The sequence below is a fragment of the Rhinolophus hipposideros genome (assembly GCF_964194185.1).
Source record: "Rhinolophus hipposideros genome assembly, chromosome: 22".
NCBI lineage: Eukaryota > Metazoa > Chordata > Mammalia > Chiroptera > Rhinolophidae > Rhinolophus > Rhinolophus hipposideros.
Genome location: NC_138068.1, coordinates 906,195 through 927,651, shown reverse-complemented (window position 1 = coordinate 927,651; position 21,457 = coordinate 906,195). Strand labels below are relative to the sequence as shown.

General features: G+C 61.0%; 1 protein-coding gene across 1 annotated transcript; it reads left to right on the top strand.

Annotated features, from left to right (window-relative positions):
- The first annotated feature begins 499 nt into the window (after window positions 1-499).
- COL9A3 (collagen type IX alpha 3 chain) lies at window positions 500-21,405 on the top strand. Its single transcript, XM_081033203.1, has 32 exons — window positions 500-1,630; window positions 2,190-2,258; window positions 3,455-3,490; window positions 4,145-4,216; window positions 4,872-4,925; window positions 5,840-5,875; window positions 6,137-6,160; window positions 6,382-6,435; window positions 6,810-6,863; window positions 7,177-7,218; window positions 8,290-8,346; window positions 8,700-8,753; window positions 9,340-9,393; window positions 9,683-9,736; window positions 10,144-10,197; window positions 10,703-10,756; window positions 11,533-11,586; window positions 12,876-12,929; window positions 13,022-13,075; window positions 13,233-13,277; window positions 13,363-13,416; window positions 13,501-13,554; window positions 14,045-14,098; window positions 14,184-14,255; window positions 15,420-15,455; window positions 16,026-16,070; window positions 17,217-17,249; window positions 17,446-17,592; window positions 17,695-17,749; window positions 18,198-18,380; window positions 20,153-20,230; window positions 20,695-21,405. The coding sequence occupies exons 1-32, from the start codon at window positions 1,289-1,291 to the stop codon at window positions 20,883-20,885; spliced, it is 2,319 nt and encodes a 772-aa protein (XP_080889329.1). The 5' UTR covers window positions 500-1,288; the 3' UTR covers window positions 20,886-21,405.
- Window positions 21,406-21,457: the final 52 nt, after the last annotated feature.

Here is a 21,457-nt window from a genome sequence, read left to right as displayed (position 1 = left end):
GGTGGCAGACAAACCGGAAGTCGTTTGGGAGGGAGAGACCCTGAGTTAACACCCACACTGTCCTTTGAGTTTCCATCATGAAGGAACCTCGCACTGAGGTGGGTGTCGTTAAGACGGGTTGTAATGGTCAAACCCTGAGTGTCTTCAGCAGTTCGGAACATTTTGGGGCTCAAGCTCAGTGGAGAAGCTGGAAGCGAGAAGGAAACCCCATTGGAGTTGCCCTGGGTTGGGGTGGGGGGGTCTGTGCCCAGCAGTGGGGACCTAGCAATGGGCAGGGCCTCCTCTGAGGGGTGCAGGAACTGAGCCACGGGGCCAGGCAGGAGGCTCTGGGGAGAGCTGGTTGGGGAACCGGGGTTGCTCCCCAAGCCCTGGGCTTGGCATGGGTAGGGTGGCTGCCCCCAGCGCCCCTGCTGTCTCTGGACGTCCTAGGATTGCTCAGACTGCTGGAGGGCAGGAGCTTCCAGCTTCTCTAGGCCCTTCAGGATTTAATTCAGTGCCCCCTCCCATTTGAGGTGTGGCCGGGCCTGTAGGAGCAGCCTTGGTCTGACCAATAGTGAAGCGAGGCTCTTAAGGGCGCCGGGTGCTTCTTGTGGCTCCTCCCCGGCGCCTCCACCCCTCCTGTAAGAACCCGCGCCATCTCAGAAGTCCTGAGCCCTCCCCCACCCCCCTGCGGAAATGTAGCCTGCACAGCGCACTGGGACCCCTAAGGGTGCAGCTCCCTGGGTGTGGCCCAGGTGTTTGAGAGGCCCCAGGTGCTGCCTCAGCCCTGCACTCCCTGCCCTCCCAGGTGATGCAGAGTCTCCCAAATCCGGAGACCTTGAGGTGCCCCAGGACAGTCAGAACCAGGACGGCTGACAAGCCTGACAGCTCCTGTTCGTCCGTCACAGTTGCACTCAGGCCCCAGGACCCTCTCTGCCAGGGCCACCCCTTGGCCCTCTGGGGTGGGGCGGGGAGTGTGGGTGAGGCCGGCCTTTGCCAGTCCTGGCTGCTGGGGACAGACCACTCAGGATAAAGTTTGGGGTAAGGGACCTGGGGGTGAGAGGTGCTCACGGGGCCCCATAGCAGGAACCAGGGCTGTGCGGGCCTCTCTGGCCCCTGGTACAGGGCATTCACCCTCTTGGGGGTCTTCCTGGTTTCCAGTCAGCCTGGGGAGGGGGAGGTGTCCTCTGCACCTCGGTTCTCAGAGGAGGACTGCCCGCTCCCCAGGGGACCCCTTCGGTGTGGTGTCCACACCCAGGGTGAGGAGCAAGGGGAGGAAAGCGTGTCTTTCTTTCCTGCTAAAAGGTGTATGTGTGTAACTCACTGGTCCAGGATAATTTTAACTCAGAGGCTGGCCAAAATTGCCACTGTGCTGCTTTTTTGCCCCTGGCTGGCTAGGCAGGGACAGGCGGGCCATGCGGAAGCCCCCGCCTGCCCAGGTGGGCCCCTGCTGAATGGGGGGCTTGTGCGCAGCCAGCGGCGGGGCGGGAACTGGCAACCTGCCCACCGCCTGCCCCGCCCGCCGAGCCCCGAGCCCCAGCCCCGCGCCACCAGCGACACTCAGAGCGAGAGTGCAGCCATGGCTGGAGCCCCCACCCTGGCCCTGCTCCTGCTCGGACAGCTGCTGGTCGTGACCGTGACCGAGGCTCAGGTGAGCACCGCAGGCGAGCTCTGCTCCCACCGGCAAAGGGAGGATCTGGGGGTGGGGTGGGGTGGGGGATTCAGGGCTCCAATGTTTGACCTCGAGGAGCAGCACAGCCAGGGGACCAGGGAACGACCCCACACCCCACACACCACACCCTGGGCCCATGAGCAAGCCTGGGACTTGGACAGCCGGGGTAGCCTTGCCACTGCCACCGGGCTGAGCCCCCATGGACACCGGGACTTCTTGATGAGCCCAGGAGGCCGCCGCGTCCTCCCCAGGCCCTGGTCCAGCCACTGCCACGAGAGACACACAATGTCGCCTTTGTTCCCTGAGGCTCCCTGTGGAGCTGGGCACAGCCTCTCCTGGCTGAAGAAATGAAGCAGCGGATATTGGGGGTCTCTGAAACTGGCCAGGGTCATGTGACAGCCCCCCCCACCCCCGTCCTGCTTCAGACCCGGGAAGAGGGGTCTCTCCGTCAGGCTGACCCGAGGGCCAACCAGGGGGACCCCCAATGCAGGAGAGGGGTGGAAGTTCCCAGCTGCCTAATAACATTTCTCCATTTCAGAAAGTGGGACCTCGAGGCCCCCCTGGCCCCCAAGGGTCACCTGGGAAGCCAGGCAAGGATGGCATTGATGTGAGTTTGGGGTGTGGGAAGGGCAGGGGAGTGTTCTATGGGGCTCTAGCTCGGGCCCCACCTGCACCAGAACCCCAGGCTTTATGGAGAGAAAACTAAGCTTCACTTCCCAGGGCTGGGTGAAGTTGGGGTGATAAACTAGCACCCCTCATGTCATGTGAAATGGGACAGAGATGATCCTCTTCCCTATATGGGGCACACCGCTCGGGGATTGCATCTCCATGGCAAATGGTGGGGGCTGCATGGCAGTCTTTGCACTGGAAATGTGGGCACTGAGGTGTGTGTTTCTGGGTCCCTGGAGGGGCTGTCTTCTTGTATTCTGGGGGTGCAGGGCAGGGCCTGACCCTCTGGGTGAGTCTTGTTGGGCTGCTGGGGGCTGGAGCCTGCCTTGGAGGGGATTGGGGGCCTGCTCTGCCCCAGAGATGGCATCCCCAGGCCAGCAGTGTGGGAAGGCAGCTGAAATCCTGCAGCCTGCCCCCACCCAGGGCCGACTGTGGTGAGTCTCCCACCATCCAGCCATCCCATGAAAGGCAGGGGCCCCTCCAGGGCCTCTCCTCACCCATTCAATCCCCAGGTGGAGCCCCCTTGGTCAGTCCTCAGCCTCCCTCTGAATCCCCAAGGCCCTGCCTGACCCTATGACCCTGAGCCTTCCTCTGAACCCTGATCCCTGCGGGGCCCAGCCTCCCCACACCCCTCCCACTGGGCTTACACACCTGGCGCCAGGGCTCCCAGGCCAAGCCAATCTTCCTTCTGGGATGCTTCCACCTAAGACCTGGCCTAGAAGCCTCAGATAAAGTGTTTCAGGCCCAGTGGTCATGGGCGTGAGCCCTGGGCTGCCTTCCTGGGCCTCTAGTGTCTGGGTGCTACCCGCTCTGGCCAGGTGGAGGCTGGACGCCTCGCAGTTGTTTGTAGCCCACTTTCTGAAGAGGTAGGGCTTCATGACACATTCCCTGCATTTCTGGGGGTCCTGTCCCCAGCCCACAAAGTGGTCCCCAAAACTGTGTGGGCCGTGCAGTGGCTGAGTCCGTCTGTCCAGCTCACCCTTCTCCCCAGTGCCTGCCTTTGTGCCTGGTCCTAGAGGGAAGGTGCCTCTAGGTGTGGACGAGTGGGTGAGGGGCTCTTGGGCCCAGCTCTACTCCCCTAGGGCAAGGTTTTCAAGGGACCTTGGTCACATATGGGTGTGTTCTCCTCTGCAGGGAGAAGCTGGTCCTCCAGGTCTGCCTGGGCCCCCGGTGAGTGACCTGGCTGTGGTGGGGGAGGGATGGCCCTTTCCAATCCAATCTGAAGAGGAGGATGAGTCTAGAACAGAGGGGGCATTGACACCCCTCCCACCACACTGGGCCTGGGTCACCTAAGGGGAGGCCTCAGAGGGCTCAGAGCAGAGGCTAAGCCAGGAAGGGGGTGGGAGGGAGTGTGTGGGATTCCCGTGTCCCTGGCCAGGCTCTGGCTTTGAAGCTTTCTTTGGCCCAGTGCCCAGGCAGGCATGGAGAGTGGGGGCTGGCAGTCAGTACAGCCCTGCAGTGTAGCTGGTCAGGGGTCTGACAAATAAGACCTCACAGAGCTGCTCAGGCCCAGGGCTCACTGAAGGTCCCACAGAAGGAGCTGTGGCCCTTATTGGGCAGGCCGAAGTGTCCAGGGGAATGTCCTACAGATATGACTAAGTAAGGGGGCAGCTGGAGAGGGCAGCCCTCCTGGGGTGAGCGAAGGGTGGGCAGGTGCGCTACCCCAGCTGTGGCGGGTCTGCAGGACTGCAGGCGGGGCTGGGCCTCGGTGGAGAGGGGCCATCTTGGATTTCTGGGCCGTGCCCCTGCCTGGAAAACACTTTTCTTTTTGGTGAAAGCCAGCACTCCCAGCTGGCCCTTTCCTCACGCCTCTGCCCACCACAGGGACCAAAAGGGGCTACAGGAAAGCCAGGGAAACCAGGAGAAGCCGGGCTGCCGGGACTGCCTGGCGTGGACGTGAGTATGCCCTCGCCTCCCCATGGCCCCTCCCTGCCCCATCCCGTGAGCCCCCACTCCCCTCCAGGCCTGGAGGGGTTCTTCCCCAGTACCAGGAGTCATGGTTAATAGCTGCTCTCCAGCTGGGCCTTCTCAAGCAGGAAAGCCAGTCTGATGTCCCCAGCGGGGGTCCCTTGGCCTTTATCCCAGAGCCAGGGTCCTTAGTCTGGCCAAGGCGGGTGGGCAGGCGGCAGAGGACAGAGCCAGCCCACTGAAGAGGTGAAAGTCCCACCAGCTCTCACTTACCTGGGAACAAAGGTCTACTACCCAGAACCCGCTAAGCCGCAGGCCAGGCCCCAGAATCGCTGGAGGGGTGAGGAGGGGGTCTGAGAAGTGGACTCTCCTGCCTGCTGGGCTCACCAATCCAGCACGAGCTACAGGCGCTGGCTTCCCACTGGCCCCCACGTCCCCCCAGAGCCTCTCATCACGGCAGGTAGGCAGTGGACGGGCCAGGAGAGGAAGGTACCAGGCCCAAGGGTCTTCTTGGCCTCTCGGGACTCGGTCTAGTTAGGGAAGGGCCCAGGACCCATGGCTTGTTCTCCTGCTACACACGGGGGTGGGGGTGAGGCAGTTCCTTTCCATGTGACACTCAAGCCCTCCTTTGCCCCCTCCCTAGGGTCTGACCGGGAGGGATGGACCTCCTGGGCCCAAGGGCGCCCCTGGAGAACGGGTAAGTGCCTGTAGCGCTTGGAGCAGCTGCAGTTCAGGGGCAAGGACGGAGCCAGGGTGGCCAGGCCATGCACCCTCCATGCACAGGGCTGCGGGGCTGGCAGCTCGGAGGGCAGCTGCCATGACTGGAAAGGTTGGGCTCCACCCTGCAGGGGGGTGGAGGGAGCAGGACAGGTGGGCACAGGGTAGCAAGTGGCCATCCCCCGTGGTGCCCGCCGTCCCACACCCACCCTGGTCAGAGTTGTCCTGGCATCAGCCATGTTGGGGAGGTTGGTTTGGTTGAGGGGTGACAGGCCCCACAGGCCCCCATCCTCCCCTGGGAAGCCACCACTCACTCCTCTGTCTGTGCCCACTCCTGAGGCCCCCGGTCACCTAGACGGTGCCCTGAGACTGACCATCGTCCACTGAAACCCACTTCCTGACTGACCAGCGCCTCCCTAGGGTGCAGAGGGCGGAGGCCGTGGGGATACAAGCACACAGCTGTAGGAGTGCTCGGACTCAGAGGGAAGGGAGTGGCTGCTGCGGCCAGTGGGTCCTGGGTGCCCCGGGTAGGGGAGGGCGGGAGTAGACGAGCCCCAGCTTTCTTCAGGAAGCCTTGGGCAGATGTGGCTGGAGCATTCTGTGCGGTTCAGGTGGTGCCTGCCTTCCTGGTGGCCCACCCGGGCTGCACAGCCCTTCTTTCCGGTCTATTTCCAGCGGCCTCTGGCTAATCCTGCCGTGTTGGGCTGCAAAGGACTGGTTTCAGGCCACTGGGGCATCAGAGGCTCCCCCCACTCCTGGGGCCTCGGGCTGCTGTAAAATGGGCCCTTCCTCGGAAGAACTGTAGGATGGACTGGGGAGGGAGGGGAATGGGTTTGCCAACAGAGGTGGGTACCTTGGCCCAGCCTACCCCTGACACTTACTTTCCTCCTGCAGGGAAGCCTGGGACCCGCGGGGCCACCTGGGCTGGGGGTGAGTGCCATCTCTCCTGGTGGAAGTTTGAGGTGCCAAAGCGTCTGCCCAGGGTGGGGTCCTGCGGGAGCCCCAAGAGGCTACCAGCCCTGTGCAGCCTCTCCTGCGACCTGGGTCTCTCTGGGGGTGGCTCTCCTGCAGCAGACGCTCGTACCCTGGGGTGCTCTTCCGTACACCCACCTGACCAACTAAGGAAGGGGAGGGCTGGTGGGCACCCCCATCCTGTCCCAAGCAGGCTCTAACCCACGCTTGACTTTGCAGGGCAAAGGCCTCCCTGGACCCCCTGTGAGTACCGACAGCCCTCATGTTCCCACCACACCCAGGGCCAACCTGGCTGCTAGGTCCCAACCATGGCTGGGGGCGGGGCTTCTGGGGAGGACAGAGACCTGACCCCCTACCTGGAGTCTCTGCCACTTTGGAGAGGGCAAGCCGGCCCTGCGTGGGGGTCCAGGGGTCTGGGGCAGCTCCTTGGGTGCAGACCCCATCTCTCACTTCTTTACCCCCAGGGAGAGCCAGGAGTGAGTGGGCTCCCAGGTGGATTCGGCCTCCGGGGCCCCCCGGTGAGTAGCTGCCGCAGACTTTCCACCCACAGCTGGGAGCAGGCACCCTGCCTGCCAGGAGTCCTGAATTCACCTGCAGGAGATGCTTCACCTTCTCTCCTCCCAGTCTCTCCCCATCCCCTCTTCCCCTCCCCCTTTCCTTTCTTGGTGGGCTTTGAGGGAAGCCCTGGCTGACATCCAGGGAGAGGGACAGACAGACCAAACCTCATGACCACAGAGGCCATGAGCACGGGCCAGGCTGGGGGAGGTGGGTGGAGCTGGGAGTGACCCCATCAGGGCACAATGGAGTGAGGCTTCTCTCTGGAAGTAGCTGGTCACCTTACGTCAGCTGGGGGCTGGTTCTGCTCCATCTAAGTCATAACCCACTCCCCCAGGGACCCTCTGGACTCCCCGGCCTGCCCGGCCCCCCAGGACCCCCTGGACCCCCTGTAAGTATTGGGCAGGGGGCTGCAAGTTGGGTGAGCCCCCATGCTGGGGGCCATGCCCACATGGGCTCCTGGCCACTCCCCAAACACAGCTGGCTGAGTCCAGGGCTGAAGCAGTGACCCACGGATAGTCAGGGCTCAGGCCTGGTGGTTTTTGTCATTGTCATGTGCCCTGCTCATGGAGCAGCAGTGCCCAGCATAGACCATGTGGGGGATGAAGGGCTGCTGTCCCCAGGGGGTCTCCCAGTGGGTGGGTGCGGGGCGGGAGGGGTAGGGCTGGTGGGTGGTGTCAAAGTCAGCCTTCTCTGTGTTCTAGGGTCACCCAGGGGTCCTCCCCGAAGGCGCTGCTGACCTTCAGGTGGGCACCGGCAGCCATTCGTGAAGGGGACTGGGGGTGCCTGTCGTGGTGGGAGGAGCTGTGGCCTGATCCACCACCTGGGTTCCTGTCTGGAGAGCCGCTGGCTCCCTTCCTACAGGAAAGCTCAGGGCAGGCCCACCAGCTGTGACACAGCTGCCCTGTGCTCTCCCAGCCTGCATTGGCCACGTGCAGCCATGGGAATCCAAATTAAGCAAAATCAAATTAAACAGGCCAGCACCCCTCGGCTCAGCCACACTTCAGATGCTCTCGGCCACATGTGGCCAGGGTTGGCTGTCCTGGGCAGGGCAGACAGAATATTCCCCATTGCAGAAGGTTCCAGACTAAAGTCTGGGACTCGCTTTGAGCTTTGCACTCATGCGGAAAGGAAAGCCATGGCTTGGTACCTGGACCCGTTTCTCTGCTCTGTGCAGCTGGTCTGGGCATCCGGCCTCCCGTCCACGGAGGGGCCGCATTGTTGAAAGAAGAGCGGCTGGTCTGGCTCCCGCTGGTGCTGCCTGCCCGCTCTGCTCAACCCACGCTTGTCCCAGAGGGGGGTTTAGGGATCATCCAGAATGGGGACAACGGCTGGGCCGCTGATGGGCAGGCGAGCGGCTGATGGCACCGGCTCTGTGCCAGATCAGCCATGGAATGATCTAGAATCCTCATGCCCTCCCCCCCACCCCACCCCCCATTTGGAGCATCCAGTCTGTGCCTGAGGGACACACGTTTCTTCCTGAAGCACATTTGTGCACTGAGAGCCCGGCCTGAAGTTCACTGTGGGGAGCCGGGCCAGATGAAGGCCGCTTTGTGAAGCTGGCAGACACTGGCTGAATAGCTGCCTTGAGCGGCTGTGCACTGGGGCTGAGACACTGGAGCCGGCGGGAGGGGGCGGCCGGGCAGCCTGGCAGCCGTCTGGCTCCCACAGCCTCACCACACCCTGCAATCCGCACTGAATGAGGCCCTGTCTGGGTTCCCCGGGAGGCCCGGTGGGCCCCAGGTCCCTTTCACGGAATGGCCCATCTCAGGGCCTCTGTCGTCTGGGAGGGGTCTGACCACTCTGTTTTCCAACAGTGCCCGGCCATCTGCCCACCAGGTCCCCCTGGGCCCCCAGGAATGCCAGGGTTCAAGGTGAGTGGTGGCTGCGTGGTGAGTCAGACCCGAGCCCACCTCCACGCCCTGCAGGAGGCAGCCTGGCCCCATGGGGCCTGAGGTGGGAGGGAGCAATGGGGGTGCAGAAAGGGGTCTGGCCTCCCACCCCACCTGGGGTTCTTGCTCTGTCCCCTCCCCACTTTAACCCTGCTCGTCTGCTGGAGGCGGGTGTGGCTGCTGGGAGAGCTGGCTTCAGGCTCCCAGCCCTGTCGGCCCAGCCATTCCCCTGCCACTGAGCCTGTCTCCCCACCCGGCTGGGGGGGCCTTGGGGCCCTCATTCAGGGCTGCTTGGGGGATCAGGCTGTGACTTGTCACCCACCACTGGCTTTCAGGGACCCTCCGGCTACAAAGGGGATCAAGGAGAAGTTGGCAAAGACGGGGAGAAGGTATTGTGGGTGCCGGCGGGGCTGGCGGGGCTGCCAGCTCAGGCGGTGGAAGCTGCAGGGAGGGCACTGGGGTGTGGCTAGGACTCCGGCCACTGGCAGTGAGTGAGCAGGTGCTGGATCTATGGTGACACACCCCTACTGAGTGGCTGCTGCGCCACCTCCCCAGCGGCTTGGCTGGTCAGAGACCCCTGATCTCTGGGCAAACCCCCACCCCAACCAGCTCCGGCGGGCCCCCCTGATGACCAGAGGTTGGCTTCAGCTCAAAGTCTCCCCCAGGAGTCCTGCCGCCTTCCCCCCCATAGCCACTGCCCGTGGAGTGTGCCTTCCATCCTCACCACAGGCTGGGGGTGAGGCCGGGTGCCCTACGACAGAGTGAGAGTGGCCAGACTGCCATGTGGGTGGCAGAGGAACCCAGCCCCAGGAGGAAGCATGGGGAATGACTGGGGACCTCTCTGGAGGACCAGTGCCCTCTTGGCCTTGGAGATTCGGCTGTGAAGTGGGGGCAGGAGACTGGCGGGCATGGAAAGGTGCTGACAGAGCTCAGGGCCGACCCTGCTCACGACCATTTTCTCTGCCTCCGTTGCAGGGTGAGCCTGGCCCCCCCGGGTCTGCTGGCATCCCAGGCACTGTGGGGCTGCAGGTAGGAGGGGGGAGGGGCTGGGCAGGGGTGAAGATGCAGGATGGGGGCCCCTTGGACGGCTCGGGGATGCAGGGGGTGCTCCACAACTCCCACAGCGGGAACCGGGCCGGGTCCTGCCTCTGCCAGGCTGCTGATCCCAGGGGACGGGCCCTGCCCACTCCAGGACCTGAGTGAGGTGAAGGGCTTCAGGGAAGAACCGGGCCCCTCAGGGCCCCTCAGTGGCTCCCAGGGGTGTGCAGGCCTGGGTGCTGTGAGCCCAGACCCTGCATCTCCAGCTCTCTCCCCACAGGGCCCTCGGGGGCTCCGAGGACTACCAGGGCCGCTTGGGCCCCCAGGGGACCGAGTAAGTCTGCCCGCCCCTACCTGCCCACACCTTGGGGGGCTGTGACCTGCCCTGGGTCAGTCCAGATGGCTAGGGGTCACCTTCGGACGTCAGATGGGCCCTGTGAGCACTGGTCCTCACAGCAGCCCTCGATGGGCCGTGTGACTTGGCAAAGCTGTCTCTGGGCCATCCTTCCCTTGTACGTCCCTTAGCTGGGGGCTCTGGAAGCTTCTGTGCTCAAGGCCAAGAATGGGGAGAGGAGGGGAGGCCTTGGCAAATGTGGGAGGGGGACTTGGGGACCACTGGGAAGGGCCTGCTGGGGGCGCTCGAGTGGGGGTGCTCTGGGCTTCTCCAGACGGTACGGGGTTCTCTGGGGATACTGGCCAGGCTTCAGAAGAGAGCCCCAGATGGACCCCTCTCCTCCACAGGGTCCCATCGGGTTCCGAGGGCCTGCTGGCGTTCCAGGACCCCCTGGGAAAGCGGTATGTGTGAGTCTGGGGGTGGAGGGCGGCCCTCGCTGGCCCAGGCTTTCTGTTCCCTTCCCTCGTCCTCACTCAGATGCCTTCCCCAGCCCTACTGGGCTGCGCTGAGCCATACCATAGGCACGCCTGGGCAGGAACCAGTGGGCACACCTGGGCAGGGACCAGTGGGCACACCTGGGCAGGAACCAGTGGGCACACCTGGGCAGGAACCAGTGGGCACACCTGCGCAGGTACCTGTGGACACATCTGGGCAGGTACCTGTGGGCACACCTGGAGGGTGAGTTTACCAAAGGAGTCTGTCTGTCCTTCATGGGAGATTTGTGTTCTTTCTCTTTCTGGACATGAAGTGAGGTGTGATTAGCATCCCTCTGGCTTTGCCGCTCTCAGCAGCATCAGCCCTGCCACCTCTGACCACTTCTGGGGCTGAGCCCGGCCAGCACACATGTCTGGCTCTCCCACCTTCTTAAGTTGTTAACTCTGTCCATGTCCCCTCTTGTCATTTCAGGGTGACAGAGGCGAGAGGGGCCCAGAGGGATTCCGTGGCCCCAAGGGTGACCTGGTAAGTGAGAGAACCTTGCTTCTCTAGGTCCTTCCTTGGAAGAACCTGCTCTATGGGGATGGGAAGACACACGGTCCCAACTGCAGTGGCTTGCACATGCGGGGGGCGTGGAGTGGCTGCGCTTTCCTGCGGGTGGGTGGGGGTGAGCCACTGGACACGTGTGGGACCTGGCCAGGAGGGCCCGGCGCACGTTCCTGGCCTCAGGCAGTGCTCCCAGCCTGAGTGGGGGCCTCCGCCCCCATTTCCCCAGTGGCTCCTTGTGATCTGACAAGCTCCCCTCTGGAGCAGCCGGGCAGGGGCTGTAGGACCAGACTCCTGGGGGCAAACTCTGGCCACTGATGCACAGGATCTATGGAGAGGCCCTGGGCGGTGATGCCTGACCTTGGTCCAAGGTCGCCCAGCTGTGCACGGAATGACAGCAAGCGAACACAGGTAAAGCCGAGAGTGGCTAAGCAACTGCAGTGACTGTCGTCAAACTGGCATTTGCCTGCGGACACCTCCAAACCAACCAGTCCTTCCCCTGAACTGAGCCCAGTGGCCAGAGGCCCACGTGGTGGCCACGCAGTCCTGCAGTGTCCACAGGATCTGAAGATAAGGTCCCCAGCAGTTGGGATTGGCCAACGCAGCTGTCACGCCACCTGAGCACAACACCTGCTGTCTAGAAGGGTGGGCATGGTGTGGGCAGGCTCAGCCCCTGGCCCGAGCCTGCCCGGGCTAGTGAAGTCATCTGGACCATTCCTCACCATCACAACTGCAGTGGCTTGCGTGTCTTTTAGGGCAAACCTGGTCCCAAAGGAGTCCCCGGAGTGGCTGGGCCGGATGGAGAGCCGGTGAGTCTCTGGGGCAGCTGCTGGGTGGCAGCTGCTGGGGAGGCTGACCCACTGCAGCCTGCGTCTCCGGGAGAGCTGCTCTCCTCCCAGGGTCCTGGGATTCAAAGCTGGTGCTCCTCACTCATGTAACCTCTGCGGCCTCTGCACTTGCACTTTCACAACCGGCCGTGCGACGCTGAGGGTCTTTGGTTGAGCTCACCTGTATTCTGGGGGCACGAGAGCCATGGGGAGGGCAGGACTGGTGGGCACAGGTGTGGGTCACCCGCCCTGTGCCCCCTTGTCCCTGCTGTGTGCCAGGCTCACCCCAACCCTCTGACCCCTCCCACCTTGGTCCTAGAGGACAGGTGTTGGTCTCCCCTGGGAGTGGGGAGGCAGGGCTGAGGGCAGGGAAGAGGGGAGGCTCTGCTATCCTGCCCCCCCCGGGACTCAGCAGTGTCCTCAGTTCCAAATTAGCTTTGAGTGTGGGGTTAGATGAGCCTGTGCCCAAATCCTGGTTGCCAAGCATCAGCTTCCGTTCCTGTAAAACGGAACTCCCATGGGGAGCAATCTGGGCAGAGGTGGGGGGCCATGCGTGGTCCCACAGGGCAATCCCTGTGCCCATGTCCCCTCACCTGCCCGTGCCCCCTCACCTGCCCACATCTCACCTGCCTGCGCCCCCTCACCTGCCTGCGCCCCCTCACCTGCCCACATCTCACCTGCACCCCCTCACCTGCCTGCGCCCCATCACCTGCCCACATCTCACCTGCACCCCATCACCTGCCTGTGCCCCATCACCTGCACCCCCTCACCTGCCTGCGCCCCCTCACCTGCCCACATCTCACCTGCCTGCGCCCCCTCACCTGCCTGCGCCCCCTCACCTGCCCACATCTCACCTGCACCCCCTCACCTGCCTGCGCCCCCTCACCTGCCTGTGCCCCCTCACCTGCACCCCCTCACCTGCCTGCGCCCCCTCACCTACCTGCACCCCCTCACCTGCCCACATCTCACCTGCCCGTGCCCCCTCACCTGCCTGCGCCCCCTCACCTGCCTGTGCCCCCTCACCTGCCTGCGCCCCCTCACCTGCCTGCACCACCTCACCTGCCCACATCTCACCTGTGTGGTCCGAGGGCATCACAGGTTACCCTGTGGTTACTGAGCTGTGAGACCAGTTCAGCCTCTGCTGACTCTGGAGGCACCGAGCAGTGAGGGGAAGGGAGCTGCTCAGAGCGGGTGGCCTAGAGGGTGACAGGACTGGGAAGGGGAGTGGGGTCACGTTGCCCTCTGGGCCTCACACAGCCCCCTGTCCCCAGGGCATGCCGGGCAAGGACGGCATGGACGGTGTGCCAGGACTCGACGGCGAGAAGGTTTGTACACGGCTGGTAGCCTGCAGGAGAGAGGGTCCGTGGGGAGTTCAGCCTCTCGGGCCTCAAACCCTATCACCCTGAATCTCCTGCAGGGAGAGGCTGGTCGCAATGGTGCCCCAGGAGAGAAGGGACCCAATGGACCACCGGTGAGTGCATGGGGCATCCCGCGGTCGTCCCCGGGACTGAGCCAGGGCAGGGTCGTGTCCTGGGGTCCTTGAGTGGGACCCTGTGCATCGAGGCTAGGGAAGCTGTCGGAGCCCCTGGCCCTTTCACGTGCTCTGACCCGTGACCTCTGTCCTGCAGGGTCTCCCAGGACGAGCAGGGTCCAAGGGCGAGAAGGGAGAACTGGTAGGTGGCTTCTTTCCCATGGGGAAGGGGAGACCAGCGCCAGGTCCTAGATGGGCGGGCACTCAGGGCACTCCCTTCTGTGCAGGGCAGAGCTGGAGAGCTGGGCGAAGCTGGCCCCTCAGGAGAGCCAGGTGTCCCCGTAAGTATCCACAGCCCTTACCCCCACTACCCGAGTGCACAGAACCTGCTGACACCCTCCCTCTCTCCCTTACCCTGTGTATAGGGAGATGTTGGCATGCCCGGGGAGCGTGGCGAGGCTGGCCAGAGGGGCTCAGCGGTGAGTGGGGGACACATGTGGGGCGGGTACTGGCCTGGCGCCACCACCATGTGACCCAGTTTCTGTGTGGGCTGGGGTGGTGTTTTGGACGCAGCAGTGGGCTGAGCCCGTGAAATCTAGGAGGTAGTGAGGACCGGGCCTGAGTTGTCCTGCCCTGGAGATGTTTGTGCTCAGGGAACAAAGCCACGGCCCCTGGCGGAGGGAGTGGCCCAGCCCTGGGCCCCGGGAGGCACTACGGAAGCTCCCCAAGCCGGGGTCCCCACAGATGGAGATAATGACAAAGCCAGCCACAGTGGCTAGAGGCCCTGGGCATTGGTTCCTGCCACCTAGTCTGGCCAATGCATGAGGTCTCAGGGTGTACCAGACCTGACCTTTGGGACCACCCCACTACCCCCTAGGACACCCTCCCACCTCCGTCTGGGCCAGCTCCTATGTCCACCTGCCCCTGGCGTTGGCAGAGCTGGACTCAAACTTTCCTTCTAACTTTCAGGGGGCTCTGGGCCCGCAAGGCCCTCCCGGGGCCCCAGGCGTCCGAGGCTTCCAGGTGGGTTTGCACCCAGTGAGCCGCGTGGGGGAGGGGTCCCTGCTGTGCTCCGTGGTGGGCGCTGACCAGCTGCTCCTGTCCGCAGGGCCGGAAAGGCAGCATAGGGGAGCCTGGCCTGCCAGGCCCCCAAGGTCTCCGAGGCGTCATGGGCAACCGGGTAAGTGGCTGTCCCAGCAGGTTCCTGCCCCTGCGCCCGCCCGTCTGCAGCCCCATGGGACACACAGACAGAGGCCCCACAGAGTTGGTGCCCAGCTGCTGGGCTCCTGGCTCTGCTGGGGCCCGTGGGCCGAGGAGAGAGGCAGCGGCTTTAGCTATTGGGTTTCTGGGCATAGGGTCACGTTGCTTTAAAATAAGGGTAGAAACCATTGCTCTCAACTTCTGTAACTGTCACGATGTCTAACTTTTCGAGACTTTCCTAGTGGTCTTGTGAGAGCTGTTGGGTTCGCTGTGGGGGTCCCTGTCGTCCTGTGACAGTCAGGGCGCAGAGGGCCCCAGGCTGGGTGATGGTTAGCAGGTGACCAGGCGCCCAGGGGCCTCCAGCTGTGCCACACCAGGTACTTGGGGACGCTGAGAGCCTTCCTTGGCTGCCTGCGCCCGCCCCGCCCTGCTCTGCCGGGCAGCGACAGAGACCCTCTTCAGATGTGCACACATGATGGGTGGTCCTGCCAAGGCCACAGACATCCCGCAGGCGGGGCGGCCCTGGAGCGGGCATTCCAGACGCCCCTTCTTCCTGGCCCAGGGAGGTGACCGTGGAAGACACTGGCCTGTGGCAGGACAGTGGGCCCTTCATTGGTTTCCAGGCGGGAAATTGAGGGGTTGGTCAGGACATGCCAACGCCAGGGTCTCCGAGAGGATGGAGAGAGAGGCCATTGTCCCTGGGGTGACGGGGTGGTCACTGAACTTCCCGTGCCCTCGCCTGCAGCTCCAGTCACAGGCAGTGTCACACTGTGCCCTTTGCGCAGGTTCTCACGCATGCTGCTACTGGAGCAAACGACATTTGTATTTTAATGTCTTAAGGGGTGAGCCCAGCAATCCCCGACAGGTCCTTAATCTCATGCCTGTGGGATGATGACAAACAGGAGCTTCTGGCTCAATTCAGCAACCCCACCTGTGGAATTGTCCTAGGATCACGTATGCGAAGGTCTCCCCAGTTCCTGGTATTAGAAACAAGAGCAAATTTAGAGACGCCTGTTAAACAGCCTGGTGACGTGCGCAGTGCCACAGGACACGCACGGAGGGGTTGGGAGCTGAGTGGCTGGGGGCAGCATGCAGCTTCGGGGTTCCAGAAACCCTTCTAATGCTGACCCTTCCCTCCACGCAGGGCCAGGGAGGAGCCACAGGGCCTAAGGGAGAGCCGGTGAGTGGGCTGGTTGCCAGGCCAAGTGTGGGGCTGTCCCGCTTGCTGGGCTGTCACCTCATTTCTCATCTCTCATCACTCGCTCGCTCCCTTCCTCCTTCCCTCCCTCCCAGCAGTGACAACAGCTCTGGTCACTCAGCCCCACAGCCGGGACTTGGGACAGGGCAGCCAGCCCCATGTCATCGCCACTGGCTCTTGGGGAACAGTAGCTACCTCTGGCCGGGATAGCTCCTGTGGGACCCTCCCAAGGGTGGGCGTGCTCCCTGCGGACATTTTGGGAGAGTGACCATGGGAAGGGATGGAGTCTCACTTTTCTCTCTGGAGGCTGAGGTGGGCGGGGCCTGTGTCCCTGCGACTCTTGCCTCTGACCTCTAGGCAGCACAGGCCTTTTATGCTGGTTGAGGACCCAGGACGATGTAAACCCACTTGAGGGTCTTCTTGGAAGAAAAGCCTCATCATGTCACCACTGCTGACGGCTGGGGCCTGGCTCTCGGGCCCCAGCTCCCCCAAGGTTTGGGGGCAGCCTCAGGGGTGAACAGGTCTTTTAACTCTGGGGTGTTTTGTTTTCAGGGTATCGCGGGTTCTGATGGCCTTCCTGGGGATAAAGGTGAACTGGTAAGTGTGGGTATGTCGTCCTCACTGTCATTGACAATGCGGAACGGACTGGCCAGTGTGGGGACCCACCTGTGGAGAAGGTCAGCACCCTTAGGTGGAAGGGCGGGGCCTGCGCTGTCCTGTGGGGGGAGTGGACGCAGGCCGGGCTATGGGGTGCTGTCTTCTCCTCCCGCAAAGTCACTCCATCTGTGGCCTTTGGCATGAATTAGTCACAACTAAGATTAACTCAAGAAAAACCGCTTCTGCAGACCTAAGACGCAGGTTAAGTCTAAAACAAAACCCTTGATTGAGTTGGAGAGATTCACGTTTCTCTTGGAGGCAACTGAACTGGAGCAATTGTGCAGTTTAGGGGGAGGGTCTTCCTGGCTCCCGAGTGGCCAGTTCTGTCGGCCTTTCTTCGTGTCTGGGGCAGATGGAAGGCTCTGGCAGACCTTGTAGCCGAGGCAAACTTTTTATGTCTCCAGCCCAGACAGTCCCGGGGGTGTGTGTGAGTGTGAGTGTGTGCGTGTGAGTGCGCATGTGTGTTAATTGTGGCGAATTCCCATACAACCTTGACAAAAAGGATCCTGGGAATCCACACCTGTTAATCCCATAGCCGGGCCACGGCTTCCAGCCGGGAAACCTTCCACTGTGGTCAGGCTGTGTGAGCTGAAAAGCTCCCTCCTGGAGCCTCACTGAGACCTCGACGGGGCGGTCGCCTCTTGGGCCTGAGCAGAGCGTGTGTCCAGGCTGTCACCCAGACAGCCACACAGACGAGTCGATCCTGGCCCATCTGCTTTCTGGTTAGAACCATGTCCCTGAGGACACAGCTGGAGAAGAGGAGCTTGAGGCACAGAGCCCTGAACAGTATGGGTGACAGTAAAAACAGTGGAAATGAATAAGCACGTATGTGAAAAAGTACCACACAGCTAGTAAAAAACCTTTAGGGAAAATAAGTTCAAAAACATCAGTAGACATAACAGGCTCAGTGATATAAAAACTACCTAGAAGAATAAAAGTGACACTTTGTCATAGTTAATAGCAGTTTCGTGTATGACCTGACTTTTTATTTCATCTCCAACTAACAATGTACAAGGTTGGTTCCATAGCAACTATTTCCCACCCACCTAACAACACGTGTCATGAAAATGCACTTCTCTTTTGCAGGGTCCCAGCGGCCCTGTTGGACCTAAAGGAGAGGTGAGTGGCGGGCAGAGGTCCAATGACCATCTCTGAAGGAGCCCACTGGTATCCCTGGTGGCCACCGCTGGGCCACCAGGCCGGCCTGCAGGTCCTAAGTGCTCAGGCCGTTGCCGGCCGTGAGGCAGCGTGTGGGGTGGCAGCTGCAGGACGCGACCAGCCTCCCACCCACCCTCACCCCGCTCTCTCCCTGCAGTCTGGCAGTCGTGGGGAGCTGGGCCCGAAAGGCATCCAGGGTCCCAACGGCACCAGTGGCGTGGAGGGCGTCCCGGGACCCCCTGGGCCCGTGGGCTTGCAGGGTATACAAGGCATGCCTGGCATCACAGGGAAACCCGGGATCCCGGTATGTAGACGCTGCCTGCGGCAGGCCAGTGCACATCAGCATGACAGTGGGGGTGCCAGGGTGACCCCAAGCACGCTAACCGACTTTGGGGGTAAATTTCAGGGGAAAGAAGCCACTGAGCAGCACATCAGAGAGCTGTGTGGGGGGATGGTCAGCGGTAAGTGCTCGCTTCCCGCAGGGCCTGCCCTGTGGTCCCTGGGGGTTGGTGTCTGAGCTGGAAGAGGCCCTTCCACAGGGTCTAACAGTGCCTGGCACACGGGCTGTGTTCCAAGTACCCACTGAATGAAAGTGACAAGGGACAAAGAATTGGGCCCTTTCGGCTTTGATAGACCAAGTGGACGTCTTGTGGCCACACTGATTCCCAGGGTTTTTAAGGAGATCCCAAAACACGAGTCCCCTTTCTGCGCTAGTTCAGTGCACATGAGGTTTCCCTCGTTGGCGGTGGAGGGAATCTGAGCACATTTACCAAGCAGCCCAGAGCAGTTCAAGCCAGCCTCAGTCGACAAACCAAACTTCCTCTGAAACGCAGTATATACGTGATGCTTCACATGAAATCCTTTGATAATCCTCTTTGAGTGACTGCTGGCGTCTTTGTTTCCCAAAAGAACAAATTGCACAGTTAGCTGCTCACCTGAGGAAACCTTTAACACCAGGATCCATCGGTCGGCCCGGACCAGCTGGCCCCCCGGGGCCCCCGGGGCCCCCAGGCTCCACTGGTCACCCCGGTGCTCGAGGGCCCCCTGGATACCGTGGTCCCACTGGAGAGCTGGGAGATCCCGGACCCAGAGGTGAGTGCCGCCGGCCCCACCACAGCCTCTCAGCCACATGATGGAACTCCCAGGCATTCCCGTCATGAAGCCTGCTCCCCTATACGCAGAGATGTCCCCACTGTGGGGACGAGGGAGGGAAGGGAACTCAGGGAAAAGTAGGACCCAAAGTCACCCGGACGTGAGCCAGGGTGGGCGCGCTGGCCTTGACTGGCCTCGTGAAAATCCGTAGCAGACACCCCACCCTCCCCCTTCCTCTCGGTCCACATGGCTGCACGATGCGGTGAAAGGTGGAGCTACCGCCAGAAGCGGCCTCTGGAAGAGGCCAGCTGGGCGCTCCGTGCTTTCGGGGCTCTTTCGGAGCCCAGCACAGTAAGCATCTTGTTCCACCTGCAGGTACCATGACGTTTTCCAAAAATCTCACAGTCCACCACCTCGGGTGGCCTGCCTCCAGTCAGGGCGCCTTGTGGCCCCAAATCAAAGATTGGAAGCTCACGATTCCAATTCGTTCCAATTTGTGGACCAAATGATTTTGTTTCTAAAAGGCAGTTTAAGGAAAATGTTTCCAAGGGAAACTGAATTCTGCCTTTCTCCGTCCGTGAGGTTAGATTTAAATACTTTAGCCGGTGGAAGTATTCAGCGGCACTGGTCCCATTTCACTTCTTTTTTTAAGATACTCAGATTCTGTCGAACAATCGCAACACTAAAGGGCAAACATGTCGGGTTCATCTCATCCCCAACAGAACAATGGGCCCCGGATTAAGCACCCAACAGCTCCGTGTTTTGGGGGAGACTTAGTCTGGGGCGTCTGTGCTAGTTCAGTGCACATGAGGTGCTGTCTTCAAATGGGGCTTTCTTCATACAGGGATCTGCATGCCTTTAAGAATTTTGAAAATAAGATTCAAAAATAGCATTAGTCGCCTATCCTGGTTCTCTCAGCACGACAATGTTAAGCGGAAGGCCACCACACAGACGCGTGGGTCACCGGCTGCTCTCTGGGACCTGTGTCCTGTGGCCTCTCTGCCGGGAGGCTGGTGGATGGTCTCACCTCCTAGCACCCAGTCCCTCGGGAAAGCAGGATGGGGATTAACTGAGAATGTGCACTGTAGGTCCTCAGGCAGAAGCCACTGTCCCCCGGGGACACAACAGGCCAGCACTGACTGCCCCAGGGCCTCGTGCCGCTCCCCAGGGTGCTGGTCAGCTGTGGAAGTAACAGGACCGACAGATAGACTGACAAATGTGGGTGTCGGTCCTGTCAGCGTGATGGGCAGACGGACTGCCTCACATGCCGTTTGCTGACGAGTGGCACCGTCTCAACAAAAGGTTCCATTTAGGGAACCTAATTCCAGAATAACTTGTATGCGTCCAATGTCACACAAAGCACAGGCTGACCCACAGGACACACACACCTCTGAGTGACACGGGCTACAGAGACCAACCAAACCAGCGGCAGGCGGAAGACAGGAACACAATTACAGGAGCACTTCAAAGCACCTTTACATAACTCGTGGGCCAAAAACCACATGCAAAACAGTAACACAAACAAAACTCAACTGTTTCACAGGCAGAGGTATGTCTGAACAAAACGAAAACACCAACAAGAGTGGCTGCCGCCCAGTGGGTCACACGGCCAGCTCTGTGTCAGACCCCACGAGCCCTGCGCACGTGCTGTGTCCTCGTCCAAACGCATCCCACTTCAGTGAAAAGTGGGCGCCCCGCGCCCTGTGGCCATGACGCCGCACCACAAGCTTTTCATGTTCTAAACACGCACTTATATCAAACCCCTCTGACAGGAAACCAGGGGGACCGAGGAGACAAAGGCTCGACTGGCGTGGGCCTGGATGGGCCTGACGGAGACCAGGGACTCCGAGGTACGAGCATATTGTCTTTAGCAGCTTGTGTTCCTTGGCATCTTTCCCCAAATTCCAAACCTTCATGATTTTGTACGGGGCAGTGTTGGGGTACGAACACATCTCATTTCTAAAGGAACGCTTCCTTTCTCTCGGCAAAGCATCTTAGAGGCAAGGTTAGGCATTGTTTTAATAACCACTTCAATATGTAAACGTTTCATCAATAAACACGCTGTCCTAGTTCAGTTAAGTGGATTTGGTTAAATTCTATGTAACTAAAGCCATCCAGTGTCTATTTCGGTTTAATTCTAACAGAATTTTCTCTTAGTTGACCCACACGTATCCTGAACATTTACATTTTTAATGCCGAATATAAGTGCTTTGTCAAGAGCTATCCGCAGCAAGGCCAGCCCCGCCGTGTCCCATGTGGAATCCCACGATGCCGTCCTATGGCTTCTGCACTCACCTTCCTGTTCTGTCTCCAGGACCGCAGGGCGTGCCTGGCGTTGGCAAGGACGGCCAAGACGGGGCCCACGGCGAGCCCGGCCTCCCCGGCGACCCTGGCCTTCCTGGGAATGTTGGTGCTCAGGGGACCCCCGGCATCTGTGACACGTCGGCCTGCCAAGGAGCCGTGATGGAAGGAGGCGGGGAAAAGTCAGGTGCTAGAAGCTCCTAAAACACAACTTAAGGAGATGAGAAGGTGACGCCAATTCAAGCAGTGGGCTCCGGAGGGACACGCCAGGGATTGGCCACGTTCTGTTCTAAGGACAGGACTCCACGCCACAGCGTGATGTCCAGCCAGGCTTTCCTGGCCTGCCCCTCCGCGTCCTCAGTGGCAGCAACTGGATACTGGGTCCCTGAGCGCAGACTCCACTGAGCTGCCTGCTGTCGCTACCTGTATTGACAACAATCCATCCAGCTGTCATGTCCCTCAGACCCAGGCCCTGGTGGAAGAGCTGTCGCCCCACCATCTGCGAGGGACACAGGGTGTACATATACAAAGTTTTGCACAATTCCATGAGCTGCAAAACATTCAGCAACTTGTTTACATAGCACTTGGGTAAAGACTAAGGTATAATCCCAATAAAACGATAGATTAAATCTTCAGATTAATAACTGGCCACAGTGAAACAAAACAATAAAGAACTTAATGTATGGTACCTCTGCCCACTAAGGTCTAGTCTGATTCACCTGCTTCTTTCGTGTACAAACTTGTAACTGTCTGACGAACAGTATTTATTGAAGGGG

Bases quoted from the DNA above. Each gene is read 5' to 3' on its own strand.
- COL9A3 (XM_081033203.1), top strand. From the start codon at position 1,289: ATGTGTGTAACTCACTGGTCCAGGATAATTTTAACTCAGAGGCTGGCC. The intron at 5,876-6,136 runs GTGAGTGCCATC...TTGACTTTGCAG, and splicing joins CGGGGCCACCTGGGCTGGGG to GGCAAAGGCCTCCCTGGACC. The intron at 8,754-9,339 runs GTATTGTGGGTG...CCTCCGTTGCAG, and splicing joins TTGGCAAAGACGGGGAGAAG to GGTGAGCCTGGCCCCCCCGG.